The sequence below is a fragment of the Schistocerca nitens genome, chromosome 2 (genome assembly GCF_023898315.1).
Source record: "Schistocerca nitens isolate TAMUIC-IGC-003100 chromosome 2, iqSchNite1.1, whole genome shotgun sequence".
Lineage (NCBI taxonomy): Eukaryota > Metazoa > Arthropoda > Insecta > Orthoptera > Acrididae > Schistocerca > Schistocerca nitens.
Window position 1 is genome coordinate 1,048,921,348 of NC_064615.1, and position 23,395 is coordinate 1,048,944,742.

The 23,395-nt window shown below is 43.9% G+C and overlaps 1 protein-coding gene across 3 annotated transcripts in view; it reads right to left on the minus strand.

Moving 5' to 3' along the window:
• The window catches only part of LOC126237394 (uncharacterized), a 97,925-nt gene that overhangs the window by 70,096 nt on the left and 4,434 nt on the right, over positions 1–23,395 (minus strand). For all 3 annotated transcript variants that reach the window (XM_049947485.1, XM_049947483.1, XM_049947484.1), the window contains 2 exons: positions 16,524–16,731; positions 1,818–1,953 (listed from right to left, as the gene is read on the minus strand). In XM_049947485.1, coding sequence (XP_049803442.1) covers positions 1,818–1,953; positions 16,524–16,731 — 344 coding nt within the window. The remainder of the gene's footprint in view (positions 1–1,817; positions 1,954–16,523; positions 16,732–23,395) is intronic.

Consider the following 23,395-nt stretch of genomic DNA (forward strand, 5'->3'; position numbering starts at 1 on the left):
CAGTTATTTTGCTCCCCAAATAGCAAAACTCCTTTACCACTTAAGTGTCTCATTTCCTAATCTGATTCCTTCAGCATCACCTGATTTAATTTGACTACATTCCATTATCCTTGTTTTGCTTTTGTTGATGTTCATCTTATATCTTCCTTTCAAGACACTGTCCATTCCATTCAACTACTCTTCCAAGTCCTTTGCTGTCTCTGCCAGAATTACAATATCATTAGCAAACCTCAAAGTTTTTATTTCTCCACCCTGGACTTTAATTCCAACTCGAAACTTTTCTTTCTTTCCATTTATGTTTGCTCAATATGCAGATTGAATAACATCGAGGATCGGCTAGAACCCTTGCTCATTCCCTTCTCAACCACTGCTTCCCTTTCACACCCCTCGACTCTCATAACTGTCATCTGGTTCCTGTATAAATTGTAAATAGCCTTTCGCTCCCTTTATTTTACCCCTGCCATACTTAGAATTGGAAAGAGACTACTCCAGTCAAACATAATCAAAAGGTTTCACCAAATCTAAAAATGTTATAAATGTAGGTTTTCCTTTCCCTAGCCTGTCTTCTATGAGAAGTCATAGGGTCAGTATTGCCTCGCATGTTTCTACATTTCTCCAGAATCCAAACTTATCTTCCTTGGGGTCAGCTTCTACCAGTTTTTCCATTGTTTTGTAAAGGATTTGTGTTAGTAATTTGCAACCGTGACTTACTAAACTCATAGTTCGATAATTTTCACACCTGTCACCACCCGCTTTCTTTGAAATTGGAACTATTATATCCTTCTTAAAGTCTGGAGGTAGTTCTCCAGTGTCATAGATCTTGCTCACCAGATGGAAGAGTTTTGTCATGGCTGGCTCTCCCAAGGCTATCAGTAGTTCTAATGGAATGTTATCTACTCCCGGGGCCTTTGTTTCAGCTTAAGTCTTTCTGTGCTTTATCAAAGTCTTCACACAGTATTATATCTCCCTTCACATCTTCATCTAGATCCTCTTGCATTTCCATAATATTGCCCTCAAGTACATCTCCCTTGTATAGACTCTCTATATACTCCTCTCAACCTTTCTGCTTTTCCTTCTTTGCTTAGGACTGGTTTTCCATCTGAGCTGTTGATATTAATATAGGTTTTTCTCCAACCAATTTTACTTTAATATACCATAATGCTAAAAAGTAAGCAATTGTTTATTGGTTTCATAAGTTAATAACTAACTAATATGATGGGCATATGTCCTAAAACATAGTGAAGTGCTGATCATATCATGTTTTAATACGAAGATTTATTACGGTAAGCTGTCAAATGTGAGATTTAAATGCTCTTTTAGCTCAAGGTGAAGAAGTCAAAAGATTTTTATGTTAGGTGAGGTATGGAAAGATCAGCCAGGGTGCGAGGAGAGTGTACCATGGGCTGTAGAACGAGTAATCTATATTTCACTTGTATGGTGCTGCCAACGAGAGGAATAAAATCAATAGCTCAGTGACACATGCAATTGCAGTTCAAAGATATTTTATGTACTAGGATTCAATATGATGGCTGCAATGAACTAGGAACTCCCCCATCACTTATTTTCACAAATAATTTTCTTTACATTTCACAACAAATGTAACAGAGGAAAGGACATTTGTTCTGTATTTCTTGGATACAACTGTGCTGTTTAACTGCAAATGTAGACAAGAGCTGATGAAAGCACATTTTTTAATGCAAATCTTAAAAAGGATGTCCATTCATGAGTAGAGAGCTGAGAGAAAAAGAAAAGCATAAATATTTACATGAGAGGAGCAATTAAAGCTGTATATTAGGCCTAAATTAATGAGCACAAACCTGTAGGTTCTTTATCTGTATACTGGTATTTCACATCTACTCCCTCTGCTCGGGCCTTTGTTTCCATAATCGTGCTGAATTTGTCTTTGCCAACACAACCCATGAAAACTGTAACATCAGGTTCACAAAGAATCCACTAGAAGTGAAAAGAAAAGAATGAATTAGGTCAGATTTTAACTGTTCGTTATACTTCTATAATAATTTTTCCTAGGGTGCTTTTAAGATGGGAATAAATGATGCAACATATGTAAAAGTAACGGCAAAATAAAAGAAAAAGGAAAGCCAAATCTAATGCTTATCAAATGACACGCTACAGACACTTCAACAAAACTTGACACAATGAACTGCCAATTTCCCTCTCTTCCTGGCCTATAGCATTTCCTGGGGGTACTCTTACTTTATCCTTTAACAAACATGTTTGCTCCATTCTTCCATCCATTCTAGTGTAGACAGGAACTTCAAATTCTGAAAGCAAGCATTTCTCACAGTTTGTTTTTGCATGTCTGTTCCTGCACATGAAATTATTCTTTCCACCTTGACTCGAAGAATATTAAAGTAAGTACAGATAACATACTGCAGGCCAAATGGAAACACTCCTCTTCATAAAATGATAATGAAAAATTGAAAAGAATTGTAATCAAAGACATGTTGCAGTCACTTCCCAGTACACATGTCCTCTATATCATTTATTGTCAACAACAGAAATCAATTTACGATGATCTGTGTTTACACTACTGCAATAACAAAACATAACATCTGTTTTCATGTGGAGTCCTTATTCTTTTCTATGGTTCACAGTGGGGCTCTGCATTCTGGTGCTCCTGTTTTCAACAAATTTATCAACATCTACATCAATACTCTGCGAACCACTGTGAAGTGCACAGCAAAATAAAGTATCTTCCCATTCCATATTTTCCAAGAATGATTGATTAAATGTCTCTGTGCACACAGTACTTTGTCTAATCGTATCTTTGCAATCCCTTTGCAGTTGACTATTGAAGAGTTGTAATTATTCCTAGATTCATCACTTCATACTGATATGTGTATGGTTTCTGTTCTTTCGGACATGTCCAAAAGAACAGACACCACGGTAGATCGTGACAGCTGTAAAGAATGTAATCTCATTGAATTACAACATCAGCTGTGTATGGGACATTGATAGAAATCAATGGGGAGAGATGAAAATGTGCCAAACTGGGATTCGAACCCGGGATCTCCTGCTTACCAGGCAGGTGCTCCTACCATTGATTTCTATCAATGTTCCGTGCACAGCTGATGTTTGCAATTCATTGAAATTTCATTCTTCATGGCTGTCATGATCCACCATTGTGTCAATTCTTTCGGACATGTCCAAAAGAACAGACACCATACACATATAATTACGGAGATCACAAGCCAAGGATCATTTCTATACGAATGCACACATATGCTTGAACTCTTGCAGGAATACGCCTTGCCATGAGCATCGAGATTAATGGGCAGGGAGCACTACTTTCATAGTTTGTGGAGTAAGTTTAGAATGTGGGTCTGCTTGGGGGGGGGGGGGGCGTGCTTGGGATAAGCCCACGCAGCCGAGCTAATTCCTGTGACCTCAGTGGCTTAGGGGTTAGAGTGCCTGCATAGTAAGCAGGATATCCCAGGTTCGAATTCCAGTCGGGCACACATTTTCAACTCTCCCCGTTGATTTCTATCAATGTCCTGTACACAGCTGATGTTTGTAATTCATTGCAATTTCACACTTCACACTGGTCCTTCAAACTAAATACACAGGTTTTTGCAGGTCCAGGTTTTTTGGCAACTTCTGTGATGCTCTGCCATAGGTAAAACAAACCTGTGACTATTCAGGTTGCATTTCTTTGCATATGATCAGTATCTCCCGACAAACCTACAGTATTTTGTGTGGGTTGCACATATTTCAACAAGGTTCTAGGATGATCTGCGTGAGAGTTTGTACTCTACCAATGAACCTGCTTCACCTATGACTGATTCAATGTGATCATTCCAGTTCATATGCCCACACATTGTTACACTTAGATATTTGTTTAAGTTGAGTTATTCCAATTGAGATTCATTGCTACTGCTGTGATAGGATAACAGTTTTATGCATTTTGAGAAGTGCTCAATTTTACATTTCTGAAAATTTAAAGCAAGATCTTTGCACCTCTTAAAAGTACTGACTGTATATTTCTGCAGATTCTTTCAGGCACTACTTTATAACACAGAACACATCATTTGTAAAAAGTCTTACGTCATTCTTATACTATGCAAATAGCAAGGATCCCAAAATATTTCTCTGGGGCACACCTGCAGCTACTTCAAAATCTGTTGAAGACTCCAGATAAAATAGCATACTGTGTCATCCCCACAAAAAATGATAAATCCAGTCACAAATTTTGTTTGTTATCCAATATGATTGTACTTTTGTTAATATATGCTGGTGTGGTAGTGGGTACTTGGCCAATGGCTTTCACAATGACGCGAGAAAAAGTAAAGAGTTGGATTCAAATGACTGGCTATTCAAGAATGCTTGCCTTTTTTTTTTTTTTTTTTTTTTTTTATTTTTAAAGTTACCTTTTCATGTGCAGATGATGTTCTAAGAATCTACAACAGGCGGATTTCATTTTTGTTGGACAGTAGTTTTGTGGATCACTTCCGATGTTCTTCTAAAGGGTGTGATGTGTGCTTTCTTTTAGCGACTTCGCAAAGTATGAATGATTTGCAGTATATTATGGCTAAAAGAGGGGTTAACTCTGATGCAAATTCCCTGTAGAATCTGATAAGTATTCCATCAAGCCATGGGATCTTGTTCAATTTTAGCAGTCTCAACTCTTTCATGGCACCAATATTAATATTTGTATACATGGTTGCCACAAGTTTTGCCAAGTGAAATTCCCTGATTTCCAGACAAGTTATAGCATTTTTCCCTGACACATTTTGAAATTGATTGGTTAATTGAGGGGGTTTATGGGACCAAACAGCATAGTCATCAGCCCTGTGATTCCAAAGTTACTCACAGAAGAAAGAGGGTCTGCTAAAAGTGGATGGATCCAGTAAGGGGAGTCAAACTATAAAACAAGGAAGTTAAAACACAGAGTAAAAGGCATAAAATGTGAGACCAAATCTAAAAATTGGAAAAAAAAACAATTTTCCACCTGGGAGTGGTCATTGGGTCTCAGACTGAGGAAACTTGAAGAGAGGCCCCAACCACAACCACCCTGCTCCTGCTCCAAGAGTAAAGCAAAACCTTGTATTGAACGTTCCGCAGCTGTAAGAATAACGTCTGTAATATGAGTGACCTCATCGTCGACGCTAGGAAAGTGACGGTCATCGAACGTCGCTAGAGACGAAAAAAGTGTCCAATCGGCTTGGGCAAACTTCCAGTGTCGCGGGCGCATATATGGCAGTTGTGGCTGCAATCGAAGGACACATGGAAAGTGGTCACTCTAGTGTGTATCAGCAAGGGCGAACCATTCGAAGTGCCGAGCTAGCGGAACAGTACCGACCGAAAGGTCCAAATGAGAGAAATTTGTCATGGAGGTAGACAAAAAAGTTGGGTCCCCAGTGTTGAGGCATACAAGACCCGGTTGGTGGAAGACGTCTATCAATAGTGAGCCACACGGACAAGGATGTGGAGATCCCCAAAGCGGGTGGTGGGCATTGAAGTCCCCAACCAGCAAATAGGGGGGTGGAAGCTGACCAAGAAGATGAAGGAGATCAGCTTGTGCCATTGGTGTGGACGATGGAATGTATACAGTACAAAGAGAGAAGGTGTATCCAGAAAGGTAAAGACGGACAGCGACAGCTTGGAAGGAAGTGTTTAAGGGGATTGGGTGATAATGGAGAGTATCATGGAGAAGAATCATGAGTCCTCAATGTGCTGGAGTGCCTTCAACAGAGGGGAGATCAAATCGGATTGACTGAAAATGGGGGAAAACAAAGCGGTCGTGGGGACGCAGCTTTGTTTCCTGAAGACAGAAGATGACTGGCGAGTAGGATCGTAAGAGGATCAAGAATTCATCCTGATTGGCTCGAATGCCGCGGATATTCATATGGATAATGGACATAGGGTCGACAGAAAATGGAAGAATGTGATCAAGGTTGCCGTCAACTCAACGGCTGCTCAGAGCTTGTGACCGACAGCGTGGAACGGCATTCAGCTGAAGGCAGAAGATCCTGATCCATAGGTTGCTCAGGGGCAGCTCCTGCCACCAGGGATCGGCCGCCAGCAGTGCGCCTCGGCGACACAGAAGACGGCCGAGAGCGGCTACCGCCAGGTGGTGCAGTAGATGAGACACGCCTTGGCAGAGAAGGAGAGGAACTGGGTTTCTTATTAGCCTTCTTGGAAACAGGATGTTTAGATGAAGGAGGAACCGATGGTTATGAAGTTGGGGTACGTAAAAAATCTTCACGAATAGGCTCTTTTTTGGAAATCCGGGTGTCTGACTTTTGGGCTCGAGATTTAGCAGAACCCGATGAAGGTTGGTTGGTTTGTCGGATTAAAGGGACCAGACTGCTACGGTCATCGGTCCCTTTTTCCAAGTACTAAAAACAACCACAGAGAATAAAAACGATTAACAGAAGAGAGCACAGACGACACAGAACAAGAGAAATTGAGACAAAGACCAGACAAAATGAACTAAAATCACACAGAGTGTGACGGTGGTTGGCCGACCATAAAAATTAAAAAGGAAAAGCCAACCACTTGAAACACATTAAAAAATCAGTTTAAAACCGGAGGCCAAAGGCCAGAATCAACACAAAACTATAAGATAAAACAGAAACACTTAGATTAAATGATAAAAACCCCCTGCCCGAATAAAACGTAAAACTAAGTCAGCCGCAGCAGTCATCTGTTAAAAGGGCAGGGAGCATGTCAGGCAGTGCGAACAACTGCCTGAGCTAAATGCGGACACTCCAATAAAATATGGACCACAGAGAAAACGGAGCCGCAGCGACATAGAGGCGCGTCCTCATGGCGCAATAAGTGGCCGTGCGTAAGCCGAGTGTGCCCACTGCGCAGCCGGCAGAGGACAACAGACTCCTTGCGGGAGACCCGCATGGACGACAGCCACACAGTCGTCGTCGCCTTGATTGGACGGAGTTTGTTGGTCGCGGGCAGATTGCGCCATTCAGCGTCCCAAACCGAAAGAACCTCGTGGCGTAAGACTGCCCGCAAATCAGTCTCCGGGAGGCCAATCTCCAGAGATGATTTACTAGTGGCCTCTTTCGCCAGGCGGTCAACATTCTCATTGCCAGGTATTCCAACATGGCCTGGGGTCCACACGAAGACCACACAGAGGCCGCAACGCGCAAGAGTATGCAGGGACTCATGGATAGCCATCACCAGACGAGAACGAGGGAAACACTGGTCGAGAGCTCGTAAACCGCTCAGGGAATCACTACAGATAACGAAGGACTCACCTGAGCAGGAGTGGATATACTCTAGGGCACGAAAGATGGCAACCAGCTCAGCAGTGTAAACGCTGCAGCCATCTGGCAAGGAACGTTGTTCGGAATGGTCCCCTAGAGTTAGCGCATACCCGACACGACCAGCAACCATCGAACCGTCAGTGTAAACAATTCCAGAGCCCTGATACGTGGTCAGGATGGAATAAAAGCGGCGGCGGAAGGCCTCTGGAGGGACTGAGTCCTTCGAGCCCTGTGCCAAGTCGAGCCGAAGGCAAGGGCGAGGAACACACCACGGGGTGTACGCAGAGGTGCCTGGAAAGGAGGTGGAACATGGAAAAACCCAAGCCCGGAGAGAAGCTCCTTGACGCGTACGGCGATCGGACAACCCGACCAGGGCCGACAGTCTGGCAGATGGACGACTGACTGCGGGAACAGGACACGGTAATTGGGATGCCCGGGCAAGCTAAAAACATGGGCAGCATAAGCAGCCAGTAATTGTTGGCGTCGTAACCGCAGTGGAGGGACACCTGCCTCCACTAGTATGCTGTCCACAGGGCTGGTGCGGAAAGCACCAGTGGCAAGGCGTATCCCGCTATGGAGGATTGGGCCCAGCACCCGCAACGCAGATGGGGAAGCTGAGCCATAAGCCAGGCTCCCATAATCCAGACGAGACTGGATTAAAACCTGGTAAAGCCAGAACAGGGTAGATCGGTCGGCGCCCCAGCGGGTGTGGCTCAAACATCGCAGAGCATTGAGATGCCGCCAACACGCCTGTTTGAGCTGCCGGATATGAGGCAGCCAAGTCAACCGGGCATCGAAAACCACCCCCAAAAACCTGTGTGATTCCACCACTGAAAGAAGTTCGCCGTTAAGAGAAAGCTGCGGCTCCGGGTGGACAGTACGTCGCCGGCAGAAATGCATAATGCAGGTCTTGGCTGCCGAAAACTGGAACCCATGAGCTACAGCCCAGGACTGCGCCTTGCGGATTGTACCCTGTAGCTGACGTTCAGCAGCTGCAATGCCAATAGAGCTGTAGTAAAGGCAGAAGTCGTCAGCATACAGGGAAGCGGAGACAGAACTGCCCACGGCCGCAGCGAGCCCGTTAATGGCTATTAAAAACAGGCAGACACTTAAAACAGAACCCTGTGGCACGCCGTTCTCCTGGACGTGGGACGAACTATATGAGGCTGAGACTTGCACGCGGAACGTACGATACGACAGGAAATTGCGGATAAAGATCGGCAGAGACCCCATCCATGAAGCGTAGAAAGGATGTGATGATGCCATGTCGAAAAAGACAGCGACCAGGTGCTGACGGCGGGCAAAGGCAGTACGGATGGCCGACTACAGGCTCACCAGATTGTCGGCGGCGGAGCGGCATTTACGGAACCCTCCCTGAGACGGAGCCAGAAGGCCCCGAGATTCCAGTACCCAATTCAAGCGCCGGCTCACCATCCGTTCGAGAAGCTTGCAAAGAACGTTGGTGAGGCTAATGGGGTGGTAGCTGTCCACCTTCAAAGGGTTTTTCCCAGGTTTCAGAATGGGGATAACAATACTTTCTCGCCACTGCGATGGAAACTCACCCTAGACCCAAATGCAGTTGTAAAGGTCGAGGAGGCGTCGCTTGCAGTCCACTGAAAGGTGTTTCAGCATCTGACAGTGGATGCGATCTGGCCCGGGAGCGGTATCAGGGCAAGCGGCAAGGGCACTGTGAAATTCCCACTCACTGAATGGAGCATTGTAGGATTCAGAAGTGTGGGTGTGAAAAGAAAGGCTCCGACGTTCCATCCGCTCTTTGATGGAGCGGAAGGCCTGGGGGTAGTTCGCAGAAGCGGAACTCATAGCAAAATGCTCTGCTAAGCGGGTGGCAATGACGTCGGAGTCAGTACAAACTGCTCCATTCAGTGAGAGCGCAGGGACGCTGACAGGGGTCTGATAGCCGTAGACACGTCGAATCTTGGCCCAGACCTGCGATGGAGTGACATGGAGGCCAATGGTGGACACATACCGCTCCCAGCACTCCTTCTTGCCTTGGCGGATAAGGAGGCGGGCCCGCGCACGCAGCCGTTTGAACGCGATAAGGTGGGCTATGGACGGATGTCGCTTGTGACGCTGTAGCGCCCGCCGGCGATCTTTAATCGCTGCAGCGATCTCAGGCGACCACCAAGGCACAGTCCGCCGCCGAGGGGACCCAGAGGAATGGGGAATGGCAGATTCGGCGGCAGTAACGATGCCGGTGGTGACCGATTGAACCACCGCATCAATGTCATCATTAGAGAGAGGCTCAAGAGCGGTAGTGGAGGAGAACAAGTCCCAGTCAGCCTTATTCATAGCCCATCTGCTAGGGCGCCCAGAAGAGTGACGCTGTGGTAGTGACAGAAAGATCGGAAAGTGGTCACTACCACACAGGTCGTCATGCACACTCCATTGGACAGACGGTAAGAGGCTAGGGCTACAGATTGAAAGGTCAATGGCGGAGTATGTGCCATGCGCCACAGTGAAGTGTGTGAAGGCACCATCATTTAAAATCGAGAGATCGAGCTACGACAATAAATGCTCAACAGTGGCGCCTCGACCTGTTGCCACTGACCCACCCCACAGAGGGTTATGGGCGTTGAAGTCACCCAATAGCAAGAAAGGTGGCGGCAATTGGGCTATCAGCGCAGCCAGGACATGCTGCAAGACATTACCATCCGGTGGAAGGTAAAGACTGCAGACGGTAACAGCCTGTGGCGTCCACACCCGAACAGCGACAGCCTCTAAAGGTGTTTGGAGAGGGACAGACTCGCTGTGCAGAGTGTGAAGGACATAGAGGCAGACGCCACCAGACACCCTTTCATATGCTGCCCGGTTCTTATAATAACCACGATAGCCACGGAGGGCGGGGGTTCACATTGCTGGAAACCAAGTTTCCTGAAGAGCAATGCAGAAGAAAGGGTGAAGGCTGATAAGTTGTCGGAGCTCAGCTAGATGGTGGAAGAAACCGCTGCAGTTCCACTGGAGGATGACATTGTCCATGGCTGAGAAAGGCGTGAAAGGACTGGGAAGGCAATTTACGCCGCTTGTTCACTCACTGCCACCGGTTCAGTACCCGTACGAGTGGCATCCATGGCGTCTGAGGGACCGGCGAGATCAAGGTCCTCAGCGGACGCTAGAATCTCGACCTCATCCTCAGACGCAGAGCTCGAAGGGTGCAGTGGGGTCGGTGCCACTGCAAGTTCTTTGGCCTTAGAGGTCTTTCTCTTGGACTTCTCTCGCTGAACCTTGGGTTTCACCGGCTGGGAAGGCTTCACCGATTCAGTCTCCGGGACGGAGGAGGATCGTGAAGCCCTACGCCCGGCCACTGGTGAGGACTTATGCCACTGTCGGCCGTCATCCTTCCTGCTGGTCGAAACCTGGGAAGGGAGGGTCCCAAGGGAACTCTTACGGGCGAGAGTAGCCGAAGAAGTTAGACGCCTCTCTGGCTGAGAAGGGGGGATGGACGTCCCCGATGGGTGGGAGGAGGTTGCTCCTGAGGTAGGTGGTGCAGGAGCAACCGGTTGGGTAGAGCCCCCCAACCTTGTCACAAGCAAGAAACCTGCGTGACTGGGCGGAGGATGCCGTTTGTATCAGTACTGACCCAGAGCGCATTTTGGACAAGCCCTCCACCTCCCCAAACTTGTCCTCTAAATGCTCGACGAAGAACTGAGGCTTTGTGGATAGAAAAGACTCCCCATCAGCTCTCGTGCAAACTAAGAATCGGGGCGAATAACTATTACCTCCATCCTGAGACTTACGCTCCTCCCACGGCGTGGCCAGAGAGGGGAACATTTTCGGATCGTACTTTTGAGCATTAAATTGAGCCCGAGAACGCTTAGAGACTGCTGGCGGCTGGCCGCCAGCGAGAGATGATGTACCACGCTTCATTGCGGGTCATCCGCCCTGATGCCACCTACTCCGACCAAGGGCCCTCCCCACGGGCGCCATCCAGCCGCAGCAATAGCCACCTGGCAGGATGTCCATTGCCGGGAGTCCTGATGCCCCAGGGAGACGGGCACCTACTCCTTGGCATATGTGGGGAGTTAACGGCGCAGGCATCAGTAGAGCGATCCCTGTGTTGTCAGGGGGCTACAACCAACAGGGTACATGGCGGCCCCACCACAACGGACTGGCTACCGTGCTGGATCTTAGGTGCAAAAATGTCCAAGGTCGTCGTCGCAGTTAAAAGCAACACTGCAGAGTGCAGCGTGGTAATCGCACCCAGTGACGTATCCTCGCCCAAGAGACGGAAAACGAGCGGGACACCATTGCAACGACAAAAAAGTCGGCTAAAGGTCCCAAATCCACGATGGATACAGTGCACCATGTAAGGCGCCCTTCCCCAACTGGCTCGCTCTTCGGAATAATTTAGAAAGATGGAGGTCAAACCCGAGAGGGGACCAGCACATAAGGCCGAAACATTTGAGACTCCTTTTAGTCGCCTCTTACGACAGGCAGGAATACCGTGGGCCTATTCTAGCCCCCGAACCCGCAGGGGGGGAACCCGATGAAGGTTGAGCCATACAGTGAGCAGGCAAAAGTGGGGAGGTGGAATGGGCGATCTTTGCGCTGGCCGATCTGACGACCGTGGCACTAAAGGTGAGATCACAAGTCTGCGTGGCCGCCTCCTTTGTTGGCTGAGGAGAGGCAAGGACAGTGCTGTATTTACCTGTCTGAGGCACAGTGGGCTTTCAACTGGCGAATAATTTTCGAGCAGCAAAGGTCGACACCTTTTCCTTCACTCTGATTTCCTAAATGAGTTTTTCGTCTTTAAAAATGGGGCAATCTCTAGAGGAAGCAGCGTGGTCACCCATACAGTTGATGCAACGAGGGGATGGAGATGGACAAGCACCCTCATGGGCATTCTTGCCACACGTAACACATTTGGCCGGATTGGAACAGGACTGGCTGATATGATTGAACCACTGACACCGATAGCAACGTGTAGGGTTTGGGATGTAAGGGCGAATGGAAATTATCTCATAGCCCGCTTTTATGTTCGATGGGAGTTGAACTCTGTCAAATGTCAAGAAGACAGTACGGGTTGGAACGATGTTCGTGTCAACCCTTTTCATGACTCGATGAACAGCCGTTATGCCCTGGTCAGAGAGGTAGTGTTGAATTTCCTCGTCGGACAATCCGTCGAGGGAGCGTGTATAAACGACCCCATGTGAGGAATTTAAAGTGTGGTGCGCTTCCAACCGGACAGGGAAGGTGTGTAGCAGTGAAGTACGCAGCAATTTTTGTGCCTGGAGGGCACTGACTGTTTCTAACAACAAGGTGCCATTTCGTAATCTGGAACAAGACTTTACAGGACCTGCAATTGTGTCGACACCTTTCTGAATAATGAAAGGGTTGACCGTGGAGAAGTCGTGACCTTCGTCAGACCGAGAAACAACAAGGAACTGTGGCAACGATGGAAGAACTGTCTGTGGCTGAGACTCATTGAACTTACGCTTGTGAGCAGACATAGTAGAAGATGAGGAAACCATTGCGGAAGTATCCCCCATGATTACCGGCATCTCCGATGGCGCGCTCCTCCCTTGTGGGGGCCCTCTCTGAGGGCACTCCTGCTTTAGGTGATTGTTCACACCTCAGGTCACACCTCCCGAGAAACGGATGGAGGGACCAATCGGCACTTTCGGAAGGTATCAGCTCGGGTAATCACCCCTCCCTGGGCCTGGCCGTTACCAGGGGGTACGTACGTGTCCTACCTGTCTACACGGGGCGGGGAATTACGCGTTACCCCGTCACCGGCTACGCATGGAAATGCGTGAGTTGGCCTTCAGACACACACAGTGTGGAAAAACAAAGAAAGGGAAAGGAAAGAAGAGAGGTCTCAAACGCCACAGTGGAGAAAAGGGTAAAGAGAAGAGGTAAGGAAAAGAGAAGGACAAAGGAAGGACAAAGACTTGCAAGCAGAGAAAGCAAAGAATGTGTTACATTTTCGAGCGTTCATTTCCGGACGTAGGCACAAAACATACTCTCAGAGGGGGGGAAAGGGAAGGAAAGAGGCAGAGGTGAGGGAGGGGGGGGGGGGGCGAAAATGGGTGGGGAAGGATGCGGAAAAGGAAGGTATGCATCCCGGTAAGGAAGGAGGGCCACATTAGCTCAGGGTCCCGTGCTCGCTACGCACGTATCCATAAAAGAGTTGTGGACCCCCTGGGGGGTTTAATGAGCTTGTATGGGTATACTCCAGCGAAGAGAATGACAATGTACTCATTCATTCTCGTAACTTTTGATGAACCTGCTTTAACAGTGTTCATTATCACACAAGTAACAGTCACAACAAATCAAAAACTTCCTGTACACATGAAAAACAAAAGAATACTAGAGAAGGAAAGTTGCTACTCACCATACAGCGGAGATGCTGAGTCGCGATAGGCACAATAAAAAGATTCACACAATCATAGCTTTCGGCTATTAAGGTCTTTGTCAGCAGCGCACACACACACACACACACACACACACACACACACACACACACACAGCTGGTAGTTTCAGCTCTCTGAGACTGCAGACGTGTGTGCAAGTTGCGTTTGTGTGTGTGTGTGTGTGTGTGTGTGTGTGTGTGTGTGTGTGCTGCTGACAAAGGCCTTAATGGCCGAAAGCTATGATTGTGTGAATCTTTTTATTGTGCCTATCGCGACTCAGCATCTCCACTATATGGTGAGTAGCAACTTTCCTTCTCTGGTATTGTTACATTTCATACTGGATTTTCCATGGTTTGAAAAACAAAACAAAAGCACAGGATGCAATGAATGATCATACAGGACAGCAAGCGGCCTGAAACTCAAGCACAGTGTATGTGGGAAGTACTGGGGGTGAAGGTTTGTCAGCTGGGGGTGGTTGCTGTGGCTACAAGTTTTGTCAGATTGACCTAATGTTTGCTGTGCTTCCTGCATGGGCATCAAACCACTACTTCCATTGTAGCTGTCAATCCTAAGGTAAATTTGAGCAGACTATAGCTTGACACAGAACCTATGAAGTCTCTGGTTCATGCCTTCCAGCTAACCCTGAACCAGGGGGACTCAGTTCTGAAGACAAAGCTACATATTATGAACTTCAATCAAATTCTGTGGGGAATGCTAATCTTGTCAACCTCCCTCAGCAGTTGCTGAAATTATTAAGTATGGCTGCTGGAGCCCAGATGACAGGCATTGTCTTTTCTAGTGTAGTCTGCAACTGGTTGCACACTGTACCCTCAATGGCTGCCAGAACAGCCTCCGCAACATGTTGAATGTGGCCCTCTCCAGTTATTAAAACTGAGTACACATGGTGGTTCTTATTTCCCAACAGCGTACCGCTCTTCACCAAATGTTTCAACTGTTGATGACAGACACCTAAAATTTCCCACCTGGTTCCCAACAGGTAAAGTTGTGTTGCACTTGCTAAGTTTCAATTCTCCCTGCCTCTCAGTTGAGTTGACAAGAGATGACATGTTCTATATTCCTGAGGATAGTACTTTAAGTATGATATCTCTGGTACCTGTCTATCAGGAGCCTGGTGCGCGCGCGCGCACACACACACACACACACACACACACACACACACACACACACACACACTTGTAGCTGCTTCGAATCACTTCACAGCAGTCAGGGCAATTTCCATCTCCTTATAAAAAGCAACTAACTCAACCTACATCCAAAAATAGAACTCATATTGAGGTTGCATTCTGGCTGGTTCATTCTATGTACACAAATAAATTAGTGAAATGCATAGATTTTGCACTTAGTTGATTTTGTATCACCTTCTACACTAGTATGCTAAAGATAAACATTGCACCATCAATTTGTTCTTCTAAAAACAGGGAAAATCATGAAGAACAACAAAGCAACAACTCAACAATTTGCCCATTTGGATTTGGTACCTTTTGGAAACAAGCTCCACATATGTGCATACCACTATACCATGACTTTTGTTACCTCACTGTATAGGTATGGTATGTTGTTCAGTCATACACATATGAAAGAACAAGCACCATACCCAAATAAGCATCTGACGGCATATTTATCTTTCAGTGCAGATGCACAATAATGTTTGATCTCTCGAGGGAATACAGTACAGCTGTGAGTGAAGAATAATGGATATGGGGCACTACTCTGTAATGTGCAGCATAGAGAGATTTAGGTTGGGCAGGAGACGTGCTCAGATAGCTAAAGCGGTTAAGGCGACTGCTCTGCGTAAAGTGGGAACCTCAGGTTTGAATCCCAATTCAGAACAAATTGTCATCTGTGAATCACATAGTTATTTCAGTGACCAATTGCAGCAAAAGTTGGAAATTTCTTTCATCAAGTATATTGGACTTACTAAACTGACACAGCAGAAACACAATAATGTACAAGTTTGATGTCGCACAAATAGAAGATAGCCGGCCACACATGGTCCTAGATCAATGCAAAAGTTAACGACAGATAGCAGCTGGTACAATGAACATTCCATCATGTGAGTACACAAGAGAGTGAGTCCTCTATGTGGTAGGTGTGTGGTTATAGTCAACTGGATGTCGTGAGGTCAAACTAGGTGACAAGACAGGAGCTCCGAGGCGATAGCCTCTTCCTAGAGTGCTTCTTGTGAAGACAGCTTATAGACTGCGGCACCACCAGTTGTGAAGGCTGGAGGCAAAGATCGATCTCCAATAGCTGTGACATCTCCATGTTGCTGCTGGAGTGTAACTAAAATTTCTTTCAGCAGGATTTCCTGCTTTGATTATACATTTGAAATGTATCTAGTAATTAAATTATCCATTTCAGAAGCAGGGAGGGATGGTAACAAAATGAAAATTTTAGTCAAAGGTTAAGAAGATGAAAGAATAAAATTAATGATCATTTAATTCCACAGGACTCAGTTTTCTTGTTTCCACTGATCTTATTAAATTTTTCTTGTTTTTTCTGTTGGCTCTGTTGTGGCTGTATTTCTGTCTGCTACTAACTCTCTCTCGTAACCCTTTCCCCATCCATAACACAATGCTGCTCATATATCTTTGAAAGGATTAAAGCTATGTGACCTTGCAAATACACGACATCTCATTTGAAACTACCAAAGGAACAGGCTGAATTAGACTTATTACTATTATTATTCAACATATATGTCACACACACACCACTCAACAGTCATATTACAAACAATATTTCTATGCAAGTTTATTGGAAGACATTAAAATTGCAACAACAATTCATAAATGGCAACACAGGAACTGATAAACATTTTAACACTACAATCATTTCACACATATATTGGGACAAAATGTGTTTCACATTTATATTTTCAATTTACCTGTGCAACTCTGAGTGCATTTTGTGTAGAGCCCCCAACAGTATATTCAACTTTATAATTTTCCACTAACTCTTCATACAATGGTTTGTGCTTTTCCTCTGCCAGTATTTGATTGTTAGGTTTCATATCATATTTTTTCAGAAATGATTCTTGAACTTTGGCTGATATGTCCAGCAAGGGATTTCCCATCCCCAGGATAAGACCTTTGCTGTGGAGTTAAGAAACAAGTATTATTATCAACTGTTGACTTATGTGTAACACAGTCGTGTGTATTCAGTGACTGTATCCTACAAAAAAGTGCAACTTGATTACTACAGCATTAAACTGATTGGTGTCAGACAACATGATTTAGATGTGGAGACTGCTGGTAACTGAAACAATTATAAAATGTACTATTTCAGAGGAGTTTTGCAAATAAGTTCTGAAATCAAAAAAAACTGAAGACACTTTCACACAATAAGTGCTAATGAAAGAAGAATAAATATCCATTAATGTTAATTTTACAAAAATCTCTCTTGTTAGAACTAACTAGCAGTAAAAAATACACCCTTTTCAACAACATATTGTAACAGTTGAAATATGATAGCTTTCACACCTTGTGTGCTACTTAACTCAATCCCTGAAAATCGAACATTGCCTATTTACAGGTATCTGCTGTAACACAATGTTACCAATGGAATAAACCATTCTCTCTCTTACAGTTATTAGCTACGAAGTGACTAAAAAGCTTTGAACACAATACCAATCCATGAGTGACGTGCTACATAGTAAAACATGTGATCACCACAAAATGCACAACAGTTACAGATATGTGCACAGGCAACATATACACACAAAATCTTGAGCATGCAGCAAAAGTTACAGACAAGCCAGAATACAACTGTATCAATAACAGACTAACACATACCTTAGAAGAAGGTAGATTAGGCACTTAATGTATCATCAACACTGAAGTTTTTATAAACGGTGTACTAGCTTATGTGGATGAGGATGGATAATAAAATGGCATATGTCCTATCCAAAGGTATCATACCTAGGTATGATCCCAAAATCATTTACAGGAAAGCCTAGACATTAACCTGAACACAAGAACTATTTTTTTTTTTTCAGTTTTCACAGTTTTGAATAAATTTGAGAAAGTATTGTAGGATAATATGTATGGCATGAGGGCATATTTTTTTTTTTTTTTTTTTTTACGATAAGTGTTTTACTAGATTATTCGGTATACGTATGGACCCAGTTGAACAGCTGCACGCATCAGCATGCCCCTTCCAGGATTTGTGGACACACATCGGCCCTGGATCAAATCCAACCAGTGCATTTATGACAAGTGCTAGTGTGCTCGCCAGCCTGGATGTGATTTTTAGGCAGATTACATCTGACTAAGTGAATAATGGGCTGGTACCTACCTCTTCCCTCAGTTACATGATTCACAAACATTTGGAAACATTCTCTGACATTCATGTGGGACACAGAAAGGTAGGATACACAAATTCTGTCCCAGGAAGAAAGGGAGGGAGGGAGTGCGTGCGTGACAGGAAAGAAACCTAACCACCCTCTACCACTAATGTTGCCAAATCCAGATTAACAAGCTGATTCTACATTCTATACACTAAGAAGATTCTACACACTTATGCAATGATGTTTAATTTCTTATGTCACCTTATATGCATAGACAGGAAATTCATGAACTGTACCATAATCTCCATGATGCCTTCTATGTATGACAGCAACTCTCTTACAAGGTTTCCAACTCTGGATGTGCAAGCACGACCTCTGGTAAGAAGTGTTGAAGAATACAATACCTATTATTTATCACTATTAATAAATCCCCTAAGACAGTGATTTTTTAAAGAAAAAAGCTGTACATGCATTTTACATGTCCATTAATTTTCCTGCATTATTCATTCAAATGCTTATTTATTTTCCGTATACTGTAACAACTTGTTCAATATCTTCATCACGAACTTTTGTTGCCATGCACTAAGTCTCACCATCATTCCACTCCCAGGCATTGTGAAATACTCTCCTCTGAAAACACACTTTTATCAATGTATGTCTTTATACATTTAAAATGGTGCTTGTCACTTGGAATAGGTTGACGAGGTACGCAAATTTGGCCTACTGAATTTGACATGCAAAACACCTTTTTTTAAAATGAAAAATGACTAATATGATGATTTGGTTAGAAGACAGAAGGGGGAGTGTGCATTTCAAAGCAAGAACTCGCTACAAATTGACACCACAAGGGATCTCAGCAGACTTTATTGCAATAACATGCAATAGCATGGAGTGACTAAAACGTGGGACACGACAGAATCTCTCTTGTTCTGACATATTATTTTTTATGTGAAGACTCAGAATGCTTAAAGTAATGCAGGAATGTGATAGAGACACAAACATGTGATAGTGGCAGAAATATGTGAAAGAGGCAGAAGAACCTGGGTAGCTCCAGGGCACAATGAAGGCACGCTGACGCTACTGAGCTTACAAAATGACCGAATCTGTAGCTGATCTACAGATCTCTTCCATACTCATGTAATAATGGTAAGGGTGCAAAAGAAACATGTAATTTACATTCAAACTAATGCAATACATAAACCTTAGATGACAGCTTTTATTAGCTGTTGGTGCAAAGTACATATTTCTGGGCAACCTTATATAGTATTTCGAAGCCCTAATTCATTACATATCCTTCCAGTTGTCGTTAGAATTCCACATGTTTGGCAATGCTGTCTACATTTCCTGAATGAAACTGGTATTTTCAATAAAATTCTTTTGGGCATGTGACCACTTACGACTGTCTGTTACATGAAACATTGGCAGTTTTAAGTGACGTGGTCACACACCTGATAAAAATGTTTTTTTAAGATGGACTCTGGTTATGAAATACCTTGCTCATATTCATTCTGTTAATGAAACTGTGAAATGAGCTCTAAAAATCAAAATTACTACCCCCTGCAAGGTTACCATGATGGGTGGCAAAACAATTTGGTGCAATAGGAAGATTCACATACAGCATGTCTTTTTTCCCCTTTATATTTCTAAGGTATCTTCAATATGTCGACTGCTTATGCATTTCTGAATTGTAGAATTCCCTCTGCATTACACATTGCTTTGCAATGTAATGTATATATCTCACAATGTCATCATCAATACTTGTTCTGTCTTGCAGCAAGTTTGGGCATGGTCTCTGCCACCTCTACCTGTCTTGCACTTTCTTTTTTAGCTCCATGTAATTATTGCTTTCCTCACTAACACTGTCCTTTAGCTGAAATCTCTTTCTTCCTCCCCCGTCTTTCCATTACACACCCCTTCAGTTCCTTGCTGGAGTAAGCAATGCCATCTCAAAATGTGGCCCAGTCAATTTTTCTTTTTTGTTCTTGTGGTATCTAAGAGGTTTCTGTTCTCTGCAACTCTTCTCAATACCTCTTCGTCCATCGCTCTGTCTTCTCCATTCGTGCCCTTAGAATGTGGCTGTATCGAAATTTAAACAATAGACTTGTATAAACATTGTGTCCAATTGTGAACAGAACAGGGATGCAGCTGGCTGAGGATGAAGTGTTGAGGTCAAATGACAAGTGATCGCAATTCTGATATCTGAATCAAATGAAATAACATCTTCCAGCTAACTGTGGTCATGCAGACACTTTAAATATATGGTTTGTTTTTTAATTCAAAAATTAAGTTACACAGTAATATGGGAGGCCAAGTAACTTTTATTGAATCCCATACTACATTTTAATGTGACACCGATACAGGACACTATTTTTCCACAGAGTCACCATTTCTCTGTAAATAATTTAATAGTTAAATTTCTCGAGGATAGAAACCTGCTCCTTTGTCACAAAACCATTTGAGAATCGCTGTGTAAAAATCCTCATTAATGAAATGTCTCTTTTGTCCCAGATGTTCTTTCAGCGTACCAGAAAGATGAAAGTGCGTTGTGCAATATCTGGACTGTATCATGGATGCTTCAAAAACCACCATCGAAAATTTTAAAGCAAAGCCTGCATTGGACGCATTGTGTATGGTGATGGTTTCTCGTGTAGGAGAACAACCTATTTGCTTAATTTTCCATACCACTTGTTATTTAGGGCACTGTGTGCACAGATTTCAGTGTTGCATAATGGTTGTGCACTTTGACGTAAACCCTGCATACACACTCCTTCAAGGTTGAAGAAAACAATGGTCACAACCTTCACTCGCGATGGCGGAACTTTGCATTTCTTCCGCAGAGGTGAGAGGATGTGTCTATTTTTGGGGCAGGTGTGAAATGATGGACCTATGTCTCATCACCCGTAATGATGCAGCTTAAGAAAGTATTGCTTCCCACAAATAACATTCAAGGAAGTCCAGAGACATCATAAACCTTGCCCCTTTTCATGTAGGTGACACTGATCACAGAACTCAGCATGAACACAACTTTTGATGCTACATACAATCTTGGACAACTGAATGGCACTGCCTATAGAGATGTACATCTGTTGAGCAATGTCTGCGACGGACACTTGGGATTGCTATGAATAGTTTCTCTGATTGCCTGCACATTGTCATCTGTGGTCGATGTCGTTCGCCTTTCTTCACAATCAACATTACAAATGTTTGTGTGGCCTTGATAAATTGTTGGCATCACTTCATTACAGCTGAACACGAAATTGGATTTGATCCACATACAACCAGAATTTCACAGTGAATGTGTGTGCTATTTAGATGTTTTGCTTGAAAGAATCGCACTGTCCCACATACTTCAATTTTGGAGTGCATTTCCAGTTGCTATGCCATTTCACTCATACACTGTGATGCACCTGTTACTTGAAATGAAGCAGAACTGTGTTTGCAGGAAACTCATAACCCTTAATCTCTTCTAACAGTATGCCTCTCGGGTTGTGCAATGGTCTTACTGTGGGCTGGTGTGTAACGTTTTTCCTCAAGTCATGTATTATCTATTTACAGGTTATAAAGTGGAAGTTATCTCATTACTTGTGAGGTATAAAAATACAAACTTCATAAGACTGGTGCAGTTACCAGCACACACATTTGTTCTGACACAGCTGTACAAATTATGGATGAAATACTCAGCAACTGTATGCCTATGAAAATCCGCAAAGAGTTTCAACACCTATGGGTGATCCACATCTAAAAATGTGTCAAACATTATATGAACTAGGTCTTTATCATTATCAACAAGTGCAGTACCTTCAAACAGGTGATGAAGCTAAACATCTGGAATGCCATCACTGGATAATTCAAACAAAGGAAAATCCAGGATGGAACGTAACAATATTAGGAGAATACACCATAGAACGGAGCTGCTGATTTGCATATAGGTAGAACCAAAAGAATCACAATTAAAGCTTTCGGCCATTAAGCCCTTCGTCAACAACACACACACACTTTTGCATGCGCGCGTGCACCCATACACACGTGCACGCACACGCGTGCCCATACACACGTAAACACACACACACACACACACACACACAAGTGGCCGAGCGGTTCTGGGTGCTATATACCAAAAGTAAGAAAAAAACTGTTTCAATGCTCAAATGGATGATATGTAGACAGCAATTGAAAATATGCATGAGCATTGTTCTTCCAAAATATATTAATAGCAGTTCAGAAATCCCCTCAAAGAATGGCACTGGCACTTTTTAAATTTCAGGCTTGCCATTATTTTTTTTAAATGTGTGGTTGTTTCTTTTCCTTTATTGATCTTTCATTCACTTGTTACTTGCAAGCAGAGTCAACTGGCAGTGGTTTAATATGCCACTCTTCAGGCACACAAATTTATGCTAGTATAAATAGTTTTAAAATATAAAAAAGGGAAAATATTTACTTGGTTTTTAAAATTATTACAATACTGATTACAGAACGATGATTTGTAAAAGATAAAAGAAAAGTAAATAACTTGAAAGAAGTATGGCAAAAATGATGAAGCAAGTAAAAAAAGAAGAAGAAGCTGCTCCAGGAGGGAATCATTTGGAAGAGATGTTGAATGCTTTTGGCGTTGTGAGGTGTAAGTTTGATATTTGAAAATGAGTATGGGTAACAGCAAAATATGGAATTTGGAATAGGTGTAGGTGGGCTGGAGGCTGGATCATGATTATGAGGAAGTAAGCATAGAAGAGTATGGGAACAGAATTGGGAGCTCTGATATGAGGTAGGATAGGGTTTGGTTCAGATTTCTTAAGGGTAAACACCAGGGCAGATTTAACTGCCTGGGAGAATCAGTATGTTAAACTGTTTTTAGATTGTGAGCTCCTTGGTTTCTTAACTTGCTGAAGACTCAAAAATAAATCTTAGCAACAATCTTCTTGATTAAGTTGGCTATTTCCTGGGAAACACTTCAATAACGCAGTCAAACTCAAACCCAAGGTATTATGTTCTTCAGCTCAACTAAGTTTATAGAATTAATATCTAACAATGGTAAATCCAGGATGGAATGTAACAATATTATAAAAAGGATAGTTGCTACTCACTATATAGCGGAAATGCTGAGTCACAGATAGGCACAAGAAAAGGACTGCCACACAATATGCTTAAGGTCAACAAGGCCTTTATCCAACCCCCCCCCCCTCACACACACACACGGAAATGCAACTCACACACACATGACCACAATTTCTGCAGCTGAAGACGGTCTACAAACAGCAGGCAACAGGACGGAGGTAATTAAAAAGACTGGATGGATTGTGGAATACAGGACTGTGTAGTGCTGGAATGGGAACAGGGAATGGGCTATATGGGTAAGGACTATGACTAACAAACGTTTAGGCCGCTAGGGTTAGGAGAACGTACGTTATATTGCAGGGAGAGTTCCCACCTGCGCACTGTAGAAAGGCTGGTGTTGGTAGGAAGAATCCAGGTGG